The 14807-nt window shown below is 37.5% G+C and overlaps 1 protein-coding gene across 1 annotated transcript in view; it reads right to left on the bottom strand.

The window, feature by feature from the left end:
- ARHGAP15 (Rho GTPase activating protein 15) overlaps positions 1–14807 on the bottom strand; it is a 610515-nt gene that overhangs the window by 514026 nt on the left and 81682 nt on the right. Inside the window, exons 3-4 of the mRNA XM_041739999.1 lie at positions 13394–13462; positions 1105–1166 (exon numbers count right to left, since the gene is read on the bottom strand). Coding sequence (XP_041595933.1) covers positions 1105–1166; positions 13394–13462 — 131 coding nt within the window. The remainder of the gene's footprint in view (positions 1–1104; positions 1167–13393; positions 13463–14807) is intronic.

The raw sequence follows: 14807 nt of genomic DNA, 5'->3' as shown, positions 1-14807 counted from the left end.
TCACTACACAAAAACAGTGTAGAAGGGGGTTCAAGGCCCTGCTTACTATTCCACAATAAAACACAATATCAGTCAAACACAGAACTTATTCTTTAAAGTTGAAATAGCTCTCTTAAGCAGCAGAATTATGGATAATTGTTTTCTTCAGTTTTACTTCTTTTAAACAAATATATACATATTCCATTACAGGCAGCAAACAAAAGCATACTTTATGGCCTATTGTTGGCTAGAGTGCCATTCCAGTAATGAATTGCATTAAACAATTAACAAGTGTCCCATTGTGTAGCTAATTAGTACATTCATCCTTTATGGTTTTAACTGTTAATAACACAGTCATAAGTAAATGCCTTGTCTCCCAATCTGAGCACTTTCTACACATCTTTGTAGCTTGCGTATCACCTAGCACAAAGCTAAGTAAATAATAGTACGTATATGAGAAATAGGAAACATCCTAAAATGGAAATGATTATTTCTAAGTATCTCATCCATAGAGAATGTCTAGTATCTTTCTTACCCTTCTATCAACCTCATTTTTGCCTTCGAGTTTTTTCCTGTTGCTGTTACATGAGGAATTCGTACTTTCTTTTTTCTAATTTCTCTTACCAACTCTGCGTTCATTTCATCTCCAAACGCGGCAAGTTCAACTTTTTATCTAACAGATGATTTTATTTGCCTTTTATTTTTCTCAAATGATTTTTATCTGAGCAGCAAATGTATTTCAAACTCCCCAATCTTCAAAAATTATGCTGCCAATGTACTATAGGGAGATTTTTACAGACTGCAAAATGAGAGCACACATCCCTTGATCTGCTAATTTCAAAAATCAAGACCCATTATCTTACTTATTTGCATTTTTTTAAAGATTTCAAGTTCTGGGAGGACAAGAAGCACCTCATTTAATATGATATGCAACAATATAGAATGTCGTGCTTTACCGGAAAACTATGATTATATTAAAAATAACGTTGATCACAGTAATAGCAGAGGGAAATTTTGTGGTCTTGTATCATAGGGCCTTCTTTTCCAAACAACAGCAGTGACATAAGTTGAGGAGATGGAGAACTATCGTAGTTATGGACAAGGGAATTAAGGAACTTTTATTACCTTAGTTTCTTTCCACCATCTGCAATTTTAGCTTTCTGAAGATAACCTTCTTTTTCAACCATCTGCAAAAAGAATACATAAGTTAAAACTGTGACAAACCCTATGCATTATTATTTTGAATGAACCTATGCTTTCCAATAGTCATTGCAGTGATGGAAGTTTCCAGTCACAGAACTTCATTAATAATGCATATATAGCTTATGGGAAGTGCCTGCAAGATCATTGTCATTACAAGCCGTTAAATATCCAAAAGAAAGATTACAAAGAGTAATGTGGATGATTTGTTAGACGGTGATACACCTTTACTCACTTTTCTTTCTGAGCACTGAAGTCACTTTGCTTATAAAACTGATTAAAATGGCAAAACAAAAATAAATTTAACGCTTTTCTTAATTTTAAGGTTGATCAACCTTAGAAAAGTTCTTCCTTTTTGCTCCTAATCTGCACCTCCTCGTGTATCTGCTGAGGCCAGGAAGTAGAAAGAATTCAGTGGAACCAAGTAACTGAGCCAGTTGAACCATGAAAGGCATTTAAAACAGTGATAGTTCATTCATTTCGTTCAGTCACCAAGAAACACTATAGTAGGTGTTATTTTGTTATCTTCTTCCATAATATGGGTTTGCTTCCTTTCCTATTACGTGCAACAATATAAAATGTAGTGTTTTATTGGAAAACTGTAATTATATTAAAAATAACGCTGGTCATAGTGATAGCAGAGGGAAATATTCTAGCCTATTTATTTACTTATAATTTCTTTATATATTTATAAGCTATAAATTATCATTTATTGGCTTTCATTCCTAATGCAACTGCAAGTTTCTTAAAGGAGATTCAACAATTTGTGATAACTTCACAGAGGAGTTCTAGGATAAATAAATATACAATGCAAATGGTGACTCCCAGCAAAGTCTTTAATAGATGTTTCAATTTCCAAGGACCCTATTGCCACTTTCCCCTGTCTTTCCCACACACCTTTATCTAAATTCCTTACCCTGTGTTCTATTTTTTCACTCTAGATGAATTGCCCTCAACCTTCCCCTTGCACTAAATGCTAAAAGCTTTTAGAAATCACCTGCCTAATATCAAAGGACCACATTCCCTCAATTCTGCCCTATATGCTTTCCCCCGGACTATAATACTCCACCCCATCATGTCTACATCCCATAAACTCCTAAAGTAGATTTGATGTGATTTGTCTATTGTTAGAAGGTCCTTCCGAGATTCCTCTGCAATCTCTTTTAGGTGCCCCTATCACAAATCCCCATTTTCATTCTGCCATTATCACTATCCTGGCACTTATTGGGTCACTTTATCCATTTACAATAGTGTCCCTTATCTGCAGAGAATACCAAGACCACAAGACCCCCAGTGGATGACAGAAACCATGGATGGTACCAAACTGTACATATACTATGTTCTTTCTTATACATAGGTTCCTGAGATAAAATTTATTTTATAAATTAGACACTAAGAGATTAACAACAATAGCTAATAATAAATTGAAATAATTATTACAATAATATACTGTGGTAAAAATTGAATGAATGTGGTTTCTCTCTCTCAAAATATCCTACTATACTTCACTCACCCTTCTTCTGGTGATGATGTGAGATGATAAAATGCCTACATGAGGAGATGAATGAGGTGAATGATGTAGGCCTTGTGACATAGCATTAGGCTACTATTGACCTTCTAAAGATATGTTGGAAGGAGGATCATCTACTCCCAGACTGTGATGGACCCTGGGTAACTGAAAACATGGAAAGCGAAACTGCTGATAAGAGGGACTAGTGTATGTGGTTGTACCTGCACCTGTGCTGGTTCTACATTTCACATCCGGGTTCCCAGCACCTACAGTACTTGCTCACACCAATAATCACAATTATAAATATTGTTTAAACAAATTAGTGAATGATGAATGAGTGACTATCTTAATTTTTCTAAATCTTTTTTTTTTTTTTTTTTTGAAGGCAGAGGCAGAAACAAAGGCAGAGAGAGAAGCAGGCTCCTTGTGGGAAGCCTGATGTGGGACTCCATTCCAGGACCCCGGGATCACGACCTGAGCCAAAGGCAGATGCTCAACTACTGAGCCACCCAGGTGGCCCTTAAAAATCTTTACAGAAAACTGAAAAAGCCAAAAAAAAAAAAAAAAAAAAAACAATCTGCTTATGACAGGTGAGAGGCAGAGATATTTGGGGATAAATGAGTTGTCCCAAACCACTAAAATTTCACCAGTTAATGAATTGGCTATTTACAAGGCTCACTATGAGGTAGGTGAGATTTTTTCTGGTTTGTTCATTATTATATTCCTAATACGTAGCACAGTATTTGCCTTTAAAATCAATTTGATGAATACATTTTTAATAAATAGTGATGAAGATACTAATAATGATGCATAGCAGTTTTTCACATATCTACATTTCCAGAAAATTTCTTCTACTTCAGCATGTTCTACAGTATAAACGAGTTTACAAAGGTCTCTTGGATAATTTTTAGAATCATGATGTTCAATGGTGTATTTTTATACTTGGATGCATCCGTTTATTTGTTTTTCCCACCTTTTTTTTTATTTTTTTTTTATTTTTTATTTTTTATTTATTTATGATAGTCACAGAGAGAGAGAGAGAGGCAGAGACACAGGCGGAGGGAGAAGCAGGCTCCATGCACCGGGAGCCCGATGTGGGATTCGATCCCGGGTCTCCAGGATCGCGCCCTGGGCCAAAGGCAGGCGCCAAACCGCTGCGCCACCCAGGGATCCCTCCCACCTTTTTTCTATATATACTGTCCTTTTTTTCTCATCACCAGAAAATTTTGTTTGTCCACCCCCTGAAACCCATGTAATAAGTTTAGTGTTGAACTCTGGGCATCACTGGTTTCTACAAATGTTTGGAAGAAAAGTGTTTTCAGTGGCAATTAGCATCACAGAGATGTTCCCTTTCTTTAGTAATGTATATTGAGAAATTTTATTGTGTAACCATAGACAAAATTTATTGTTTTATTAAAGCTTTCTTCTGATGATAATAAAATAGTTACCAAAAGTCTGAGTTTACCTACCAAAAAGCTACAAAACTTTTCAACCCATCATAAAAATCAATGCATGCATTCTCAACTAAGAATATTGTCTTTTTCTCCAAAAAAAAAAAAAAAAACTCACTAAAAGGCCACTGGGTGAATATTTAGTGCCTGGAATGTATTATTTATGGACATTTCTTTAAAAAGGGAAAAGAAATTCAAAAGGAAAAAAAACCCTAATATTCTTTCAGAGAGAAACCAACACAAGCAGCTTGAGATGCATACTTTAAAATTCTCTCTCCTTGCATATGTAAGAGATGATTTTTCAGACACTCCTGGATCTTTTCAGGATACTGAGGTTGAGGCCAGGGGCGCAATTTCTCATGCTAAGGTTCTGTTAGTGTGACATTATTGTCATTAACCAGGCCAAACCAGTTCTCATGGTCTTGGGTCAATGCAGTAGAATTTCCAGGCATAAACCCAGAGAGGCCCCAGAAAAAGCAAAGAGGAAGAGGTGAATAACAATTTTCTTCTCCTATATCATCTTCCAAAGTCCAAGCTGCCTTTTAGGTCATTAGAGACAGCTAATAATCCTCCTACGATATATTCTTACCACACTTACTACTACCATACATGTTTATGTATCTACATGTAGTGACATGTAGTTACATACATGTACAATTATCATGCACATGATCCCATTTCTGGGATTAGGTATACATTTTTTCCCTCAATTACCTCTTCCATACATCATGTACACTCATTCATTCTTTCAACATATTTTCAGTTAGTAACATCCTCTTCCCCTTAAATACCAGCTGCTCTGCTCACAATGGGACTGCAAAGATTAATAGGACACGCTTAATCTTATCGAAGCTATATGCTTGTGAGCTCACATTCAAAATACTCGTGTTCCTTTCTTTTGAGGACTGGCTACCATACTCCCTTCTACTCGTCTCAGCGACTCAGGCCAGCTGCTGTCCTGGAATAGAAAATTCTAACCAGTTTTCCTACACTGAAAGTATTGCACTATTTTAAGTCCTCTGCCGGCAAGCAAGAGTTCCATGAGGTAGATTTAATTACTTTATTATTTCTTTTCATGATACTTCAAAATAACTCACCATGTTTCAAGCACTAGAAATCAGTTATCCTGGAAGGTTCATGGGAGCTCAAAGAAGTATTAGAACAAGTAGAAGATTGCTATGTATTTTGTTTATGGATTTATATATACGGTTCCAGATTAATTATTCTATTTATTCCTACTTTATGTTGATCCCACGGTTTGAAGAGACAATAATCTTTAAATTAGAGTTGAATATATTGGTCATTTAAGGCTCATATGGTCTTATCTCTAGTAATTTACAAAATTATGTATAGCTTTATGTCTAAATTTAGGATACTATAGGCCAAGTTCTGAGCCAACTGGAAGTTTTTTAAAGTACAGGCACTCCCTGGACTTGTATATTTAAAAAAATTGTCAACCAATTCTTAGATGCTGAATCTGGTTTCTTGAGCTATTTGTCCAATGTCCCTTAGAAGCCCTATTTAATGTTAAGTGGCAGGGAAGATCAGCAATTTGTCCAGATTGGATGCCAGCCAGTCTGCTAGCATTGAAGAAGTACTCAGCAGACACAACTGTGCTGAGATATAGATGAGAAGAATGAATGGCACTGGGATACCCAGATAGCACCTGTTTATCAACCTAAGTTGGAGGCTATAGACAAGGCAGGAGTGCAGAAGACAACCTTTGATTAATGGTAACAATCGTGGAAGAAAGACCAGCCTGTAACCGTAAGTACAGACACCACAATTTATTATGTGAAGGCTTCATGTTGTTCTCAGATAAAAGAAGTCCGGTCGAAAAGAACAAGCTCTCATCTACACCAGGCCACCACAAGAATTCTGCTCAAATGCATCTTTATGAATAGAAATGAACTGAACCTAAGACTTCCCCCAAATTTTGATGAGAAGGGATTGACCTTTTTTTTTTTTTTGAGAAGGGATTGACTTTTAACACCAGAATCACACAGCCTTTATGCTTTACGGTATTTGCTCTGTCGATGTACTGAGATTATTGTTCTTTGACTCTTTGTTCTTTGTAAACACAAAGAACAATAAAAAAAAATATTGGCAACCCTCTGACTCCTAATTCAGCTTCTGAGGTCCTCTGATATATATAACATGGGTGACTTAAGTAGTCAGTATCAGTACATCTCCCATTATACATTTATACGTCAGAGCTCTTGTTTCTATATCAGCTTCTTACAAATTTGGCTACTAGGAGATAGTTCCCAGGGATCCTGATCATTGAGAAATGAAACCTTTCTAGCTTCACAAAGCTGAGGCAGGCCCCATTCCTGAACTGAAGTGTGCCTTTTAAAGTAGTGCTGCCCTGTGAAACTTTCTGTATGACTGACTGACCTCCCTCTGAGAAAGCTCTGCATCATCTCTTTATAACCACAACCCTGTGCCACTAGAATTCTCAAACAGATTTAGTTTTTACTTACTTTTCAATCTAATAGTAAGGTACCTGCCACGTTCTTTCTGAACTTTTTATAGATTTCAGTGCTTTGCGGACAATATTGTTTGTTTGGATGACTTCTACTAACAAGTACACATCTGGTTGTATCATTTTACCCCCAAATGCTGCTTCTTTTTTTTTTTTTCTTAATCTTTTCTTCACTTTCCACTATCTGCAGAAATAGGTATTTCTTCTTTCTATTGGTTTTATTTTTTTACTTAATTTTTAATTTTTTAAAATTGTATTTATATACAGTGTACGAGATGGGCACCTGGCTGGCTCAGTCGGTTAAGCACCTGCCTTTGGCTCAGATCATGATCCTGGGGTCCTGGGATCAAGTATCGCATCAAGCTCCCAGCTCAGGGGAGTCTGCTTCTCCCTCTGCCCCTCCCCTCACTCATTCTCTCTCTCACTCCCTCTGTCTTTTGCAAAAATAAATTTAAAAAATCTTACAAAAAATAAAGTGTACGACAGGATGTTTTAATATACACAGTGAAATGATAATTACTATAGTCAAGTTAATCGACATATCCATCTCCTCACATAGTTACCTTTTCAGGTATTTCTTATGGTGAGAGCACCTGTGATCTACTCTTTTAGCAAATTTCCAGTATACACTTCAATATTATTAACCATAATCACCATGCTATATATACCCATCCTACCTATCTCCATTGGCTTTCCTTCTGGTGACATGGTTTTCAGGTTGCACCACTCTCTTCTGTGGGACTCACTGCCTGCATTTTTCTTCTCAGTCTCCAGTTATTTCTATATTGACTCTAGCTTTATTGCAATATCAGATAGGCTGACCGTGTTTATGGACTTGCTGTGGACACAAACCATTAGCCATGGAAACAAAAGCAGAGCGGGGGAAATCACCTTAAAAATCCAGCTTATCTGTATATCACATAAAGCTCTAATTTTTTTTTAAAGTTAAATGCTTAATTTTAGAACTACTTTACATATAGCTCAAGAATGAAATATGGTGTTTTGGCCTAACATAAATACATAATTTACTGTGTATATACTTTTAAAGAGTGGTAAACCAAAATTCAAGTTGGATCCAGTGATTACATGAAGAGGAGAGGAGAAGAAAAACGAAGAAAAATGATTCTCTGTCATACACGAGCGGTGTCTGGAAAGAGCAACCAAGCCTTCTCAGAGAGGCTGGTCTTGATTTCAGGTCTCAGAGTTAGGCATGGTTTGCCCATTGCAACTTATTTACACCTATTAGTATATATGTTGTGCAACGCTTTTGTGCACATCCTGCCCCTCTTACTTTCTCGGAGGAAGAGAGAACACGTAGGGCTTGGGGGTTCTGCTGAATGTCTTGAAACGTTTTTCAAATGCTGGGTTTGGCAAAGCACATATTATGCTTTGCCAAATGCTTTTCCCCATCATTTTAAACCCCTGTGTATTTCAAGGGAAATTTTACCCACATGTCTCTGATTTATTTACCCCTAACTCATCAAAATGTCATCTTGCAAAAGCTGCTATTGGATGTTTAAGAACTCCCGTGGCTTTTTTCCTGAGCCTTTCATCTTGTAACCAGTGTGTTTCATTTGGCCTCCACCAAACAAGGCCGGGTTCTGTTTGGCAAACTGGCTGATGATGAGGGTACATCTTTGTGTCTCAAGAGTTTTCTTCAGTATTCTGGGGGGTTTTCCTGTATCCCTCCTCTCCTTCCTCATCCTCCATTTCTTTCTCCTTCCCTAAATTATATTTCTTTGTGTCCTTGATTTAAATACGTTGCTCTTTCTTTGCCTGTCATTGGAATTCAGAAAGGAATGGCCTTCCCGGTTCCTGTCTGGGCAATTTATTAGCGTAATTCAATTGTTTTGTTATAACCTAATTTTGGTCTGGGCAGTAAGGAAGAAAGCATTGCTCAATGTTAATAGCCTTTGTTGGTGGTGGTGTGTGTGTTCTTTTTCTCTACTCTAGAGTTAAATGAAATTCAAATGTGGATGGGAGATGTTATTGTAACCTATTTCTGCCTTTTAATGGCTTCTAATCTCCTTACCATCACCTCAAGGCCCTTCATCATCTGAGTACTGCCTCCCTCTCTCTGCACCCCCAACCCACTTCCCTTGTTCACTACATTCGAGCCTGTATGACAGTCCTGTAGTTTTTTAAGATGGACTAACTTTGTTCTGATCTCTAGACCTTTGCACTTGCCGTTCACTTGCTGTTCCTCGGCTTCACAGTCTCCTCTTCAAGTTCTTTCTTGACAAACCCTATGTATCCTGCAATCTCAATTTAAATGCTCCTTTCAAAGAATGCTTTTATGACTACTTAATCCAGGGTAGGCTAGCCCCTGTTTCATAGAAATGTATTTTTCTGCTGCCATAGCACGTTTTGTGATTTGCATTTAAAGAATGATGCCTTCCTTTACTTGATTAAGCTTCTCTTCATTCCTAGATTGAAAGTTCCTGGAGAAAAGGACATGACTATTTAGCATATCACTGCATACTCTAAATTTAGCATAGCACCTAGCACAGGGATGGCCCCAACAAATACAGGACGTTAATAAAGGAAGGGCACAGGAAACAACAACAACCCAGGAGACTATTTCTATTGAAGTCATTAAATTATATAACTTGTTATTAACACACTACCAACTTGAAGATCCAGGGGAATGTTATTTTATCTTACTAAAGTAAAATTTTGAAAGCCTGAAGAGCTTTTGGGAAATTTTTTTTTTTTTTTTTTTTTTTGCGATTTAAGGAAAGCATAGCCTGATCAATAGAATTATTCCCCCAAAGTGGCTGTCCTTTGTTTTAAAATAAGAAAACACTGTATGCTTACAATGTCTTTCATCCTCAAAACCCTCACAAGTATTAATTAATCCACAAAATGATATCTGGCTCCAAAAGGTAGAATCTGAGACTTAAGGTTTATCTGCAAAAGCCTGCTTTGCCCCCAAGCCATGGCAACTTCCTGAGCTCTGTCCTACAAATCCTCCCAGCTCAGGAGGCAGCAGATGATTCTCTAAAACCTGCCACAGGCTTTTGACTCCTGCAGGGTTATCCATAGACTGTCTCATACTCTTTTGAAAAAAATAAAGATGATAAAAATTTAGCATGTTATAAACATGGTTATTTTTGTCGAGCATTTCTTTGAGGGGAAAAAAGGAAAGTGCCCTGAAAATAATTAGGTATCATGAACAGTTACAACACGAAATACGCAAGATCCGGAAACAAACACATATTAGTATATTTGACATTTTGTGTTGAAAATCGTTGCTGCATTATAGCATTTGTTAAGCAACCATACAGATTCCCAGAAAATAATTTAGGTCTCTTGCACTGATAGCATATGGATTTGTATACCATGTGGCATGAATGACGTCACCTGTCAGTGAACGGGGTGGTTTCCGCCATGAGATTTTAGACTCCAGCAAGAAATGTATTTTTGCCAGTATTCAGAACAAATGCATTATGCTTCTGTTTAACCATGTTGATCATTATCTACTTCATTAAAGGAGCCATTGAGAAGTGAAGCCTGGCTACTGGAGAGTGATAGCATCTATTGGCGCACCCACCATGGCAGATTCCACTTTTAAAAAGTGAATCATTTTTCTCCAAGGGGATAGATCTAATGGTGCACTTTTGCCAGTTATGCTTAAAGCCAAGGTTTCTCATGGTTTCTAGAAAATGTTCAGGGGAGTTCTGAAATCAAGGAAATGGGATTTATACAGCAAAAAATGTTGGACATAAATAAGCTCAAAAATCCATATGGTAAAAATAATGATTAATAACCTAACTTAAAGAATTTTATTATTTTCTAAAATGTTTCAATGTATATTATTGCATGTTTAATAGGTCATCCTGGTTGGTACTGCTAAGGGAAACTATTGCGAGAACCTCTGGCTGAAGCAATAGTGGAAGGGAGGAGAGTAGTAGAGATGAAAGTGAGGAACATAACCATATTTGTGAGGAAAAGTATGTGTGTCTAGGTAAATATAATATAAAGTTAGATTAGTCAAACATAAAGAAAACTTTATAGGTTTTAGAAAATAATTCAAGTCTTGGTATGGATGGTAATGGATAGTTAAAAGTTAATCAGAGGTGCTTGGGTGGCTCAGTCGGTTAAGCAACCGACTCTTGATTTCAGCTCAGGTCATGATCTCAGGTTCGTGAGATTGAGCCCCATGTTGGGCTCTGTGTTGGGCGTGGAGCCTGCTTGGGATTCTCTCTCCCCCTGGCCATCCATGCCTCCTCCTCGGCAGGTTTTAGAGAATCTCTCTCACAAAGAACTTCTATAAATAGCAGGCATATATTTATTAACATCTAAATCAACAATATACTTTTAATACACCATTAATATCTTATTATTAAATCAGTTGACAAACATGTCTTTTCTGGACAAGCCCTAGTGCCAAAAGCAATGTAAGATGAAGTATGAAATAATAAAGAAAATATAAGTCCTGATCCCTAACTTCAAAGCATTACAGCATAGCCATGGAACAAGCCTATTACCCATGAACTGAGGGTGAACAACACAAAAGAGTGCTGAGATGAGGATAACAGTTGTCACAGAAAACCCAAGATCCCTCAGGGTAAAAGATGTGTCTTAATGATGTTACCATCCCTGGTTTGAGGGTGTATATTTGGGAGTAGATAATAAATAAGATAAATCAGAGACCATGAGAGAAATCTATAAATTTGATGTCATAGAGAATTAGAGGCTGTTGAATGCTTTCACAAGGAAATGAAGGGGAGGGGTGGGGGTGCCATCACAAGCATTTGAAGGCCTGGGAAAAACGGAATTCTATTTAATGGAACATGGGTGGCTATTTAATTCACTGAAGCTCCATAACAAAACGGTTTACTCATAGTCATATGAGGAAAGTGTTTCAAAGAGAGTTATCAGGGCAGCCCAGGTGGCTCAGTGGTTTCGAGCCTGCCTTTGGCCCAGGGTCTGATCCTAGAGACCTGGGATCGAGTCCCATGTCAGACTCCCTGCATAGAGCCTGCTTCTCCCTATGCCTGTGTCTCTGCCTCTCTCTCTCTCTCTCCATCTCTGTCTCTCATGAATGAATAAATAAAATATTTTAAAAAATCATTTAACAAAAAAAGAGTTATCAACTGGGTTAATTTCTCAGGTCTGGGCACCCTGGTGGCCCTGGTGGATCAGTGGCTGAGCATCTGCCTTTAGCTCAGATCATCACCCTGGGGTCCTAAGATCTAGTCCCACATAGGGCTCCCTGCAAAGGGCCTGCTTCTTCTTCTGCCTATGTCTCTGCCTTTCTCTGTGTCTCATGTCTCTGCCTTTCTCTGTATCTCTCTCATGAATAAGTGAATAAAATCTTAAAAAAAAAAACAAAAACTGCTCAGATCTAATGAGAAAACTGAGACTTTACCTATGGGTTTAGCAATATGGAAGCAATTGATGACCTTGATAGGAGATTAGCAGTTGAGATAAAAGCCTAAATGGAATTGGTTCAAGAGATAAAGGAGGGGAGAAATTGACAACAAAAAAGGTAGTCAATCCTTGTAAGGAATTTTTATTCTAAAACAAAGAAAGTAGTGGAGCAATGGCTAGAGTAGAGATGAGGGGTCTAGAACATGAACAATGAAAGAGAGAACTGAACTAGAAAAAGAAATATTTTTGGTGTTGAGGATGAGAAAGCCCAAAGATAATAGGGATGGAATAGCAGGGAAAAGCTAGAAATCAAGTCATCTCAGTGCAGTGTCCTATAAGCCCATGAAACTGGAAGCATGTTGGCCAATGTGAAATTTAGCAGGAAGGATAAGCATAAAGAAAAATGGTGTTATGTTTATCAAAAATGAATCATTAACAGAAAGAAGTGTCAGAACATATCAGGAAAGTTGGGCTCATGTGTTTTTAAGATATCTCTAATATTTCATTCATGTTATTTACAATGTTTCAGGCACTTTTCTAGTCATTAGGATAAAATAATAAACAAAAATGGAAACAAAAAATTCCTGCTTTAGTGGGCTTAGAATCTACTGGTAAGGGATTAATTTTTTTCCTTTAAAAAAATTATTCATTTATTTTAGAGAGAGAGAGAGCATGAATGGCAGAGGAAGAGAGAGAGAGAAACTCAAGCAGACTCCACACTGAGTGCAGAGCCCAACACAGGGCTTGATCTCATGACCCTGAGATCACGATCTGAGCTAAAGCCAAGAGTCAGATGCTCAACCAACTGAGCCACCCAGGCACCCTAGGATTAAACTTTTCTTTAAAAAAAAATTGTCAAAAGTACAATAGGTCCCAAATAATCTCTGCTTCCTGTAATTCACAGCTTTGTGTAGTCCCTTCTTCTTGAGTATAGACTGGACTTAGTGACTTGATTCTGACCAAGAGAACATGGAAAAGTTGACAGGATATCACTACTATGATTAGGTTACAAAAGATTTCACCTTCTGTCTCGCTAGCAGAATTGCCAGCATGGCTCTACTGGTGACGCCCATGTGACAGGGAACTGAGAGCAGCCTCTGGACCACATTCCTGGAGGAACTGAACCCTGCCAACAATCATGTGCATGAACAGGAAAGCAGATCCTTCCCCAGTCAAACCTTCAGATGTGACTCCAATTCCTACTTAAAGTTTGATTGAAATATTTTGAAGAACTGTGAACCAGAGGACTCTGGCACAGCTAAGCCATGCCTGGATCCCTGACCCACACAAACATGAGACAATAATGCATGCTATTTTAAGTTGTTGAGTTTAAGAATAATTTATTCTGCAGTAGTAGGTAAATAATACAGAATTACAGGGAAATAAACTTACCAACTCTTCCAATGGAGTAATGACATCTTTCAAGACATGCTGTGAATGATTCCTTCTGTGTCGGGATATCTGCAAAAACATTGACATTAGATATTTTTTATACTTTTTTCTCCAAAAAAAGAAGCTATATATATATTTTAAGATTTTACTTATTTATTCATGAGAGACACACAGAGAGAGGCAGAGACATAGGCAGAGGAAGGAGAAGCAGTCTCCATACAAGAAGCCCAATGTAGGACTCGATCCAGGGACTCTGGGATCATGCCCTGAGCCGAAAGCAGACACTGAAACACTGAGCCACCCAGGTATCCCTATAAATGGTTTTAAAAAGCATATTTTCATAAAAGTACACAGGTAAATATCCATATTAAGATTCATTTAAGGAGTCAAACAAAGTAGATCTAAAATGGAAAGTAAATGTTTAGACATTGACCAATTTGTACTCAAAGATTTCTGGCTGCAACAATATCTCCTATTCCATGTAACTCTGACGCTCCTCCTATCAAGGGGTGGGGTCTATGTTCTTTCATTTTGAACCTGGCTAGAGCTTTATGCCTTCTTCAGTCAAAAAATAGAGCAGAAGGGATACTACATGACTTAAAATTTTAGAGCATAAAAATGTCATGCATTCCCTCCTTTTTCTCTGAGAACCCTCAAATTTGGAAAATACCCTGTTGGGTGAAGATGAAGTCCAAATCATCTCACACAGAAAGATCACAGGGAGAGACCTCATAGGGTTTCTGGCTAAGAGACTAGCTGAGGTTCTAGCAGACAGTATCAACTGCCAATCATAGGAGTATAGGCATTTTCTGATGGTTCCCTCTGCCAACCATTGAGTCAGCCCCATGCTTCAAGTCCCAGTAGAAGCCTCAAACATTGTGTAGTAAAGACAAGGTGTTCCTGCTGTATCTTATCTGAATTTTTTATGAGATTCTGTAGGCATAAAAAAAATCATTGTTTTATACCTCTATATTTCATATCTCCTTTTACAGATGTATTTAAATACACGGTAATCAATGGATTAGTGTTTTTGGAACAAAATTTTTAAATGCCTATTCTTGTTTCTGCCAAAGATGCATCACAGACTGATTCTGTAATAAAACAAAAAAGAGAAAAAGAAGGAATTTATAATGAAATATTGTATTGTTTGATAATTTAAACAGAAGCTCCAATTAATAATACTATTTTACTAGACAGGATTTTTCCAGTATTTTACATGAAGGAGGGTGGGTAAGGCAAAAGAGACAAGGAAGTAGGAAAAGGAGAAATGAGAGAGAGAAAAAGAGAGACTGGGATGAGTTGAGGTAGTAAGGAAATAAAGCAGTCCTGAGAACTGTCTCGAAAAGAACTTTGGATGCCATTGACTCTGGTTATTGGCACATGTAACTGACTGAAGAGATTCAATCAATGTCTT

This window comes from Vulpes lagopus, chromosome 24 (assembly GCF_018345385.1).
Source record: "Vulpes lagopus strain Blue_001 chromosome 24, ASM1834538v1, whole genome shotgun sequence".
Taxonomy (NCBI): Eukaryota; Metazoa; Chordata; class Mammalia; order Carnivora; family Canidae; genus Vulpes; species Vulpes lagopus.
Note: the sequence above shows the minus strand (reverse complement) of the source record. Positions and strands in the feature narration are given on the sequence as shown.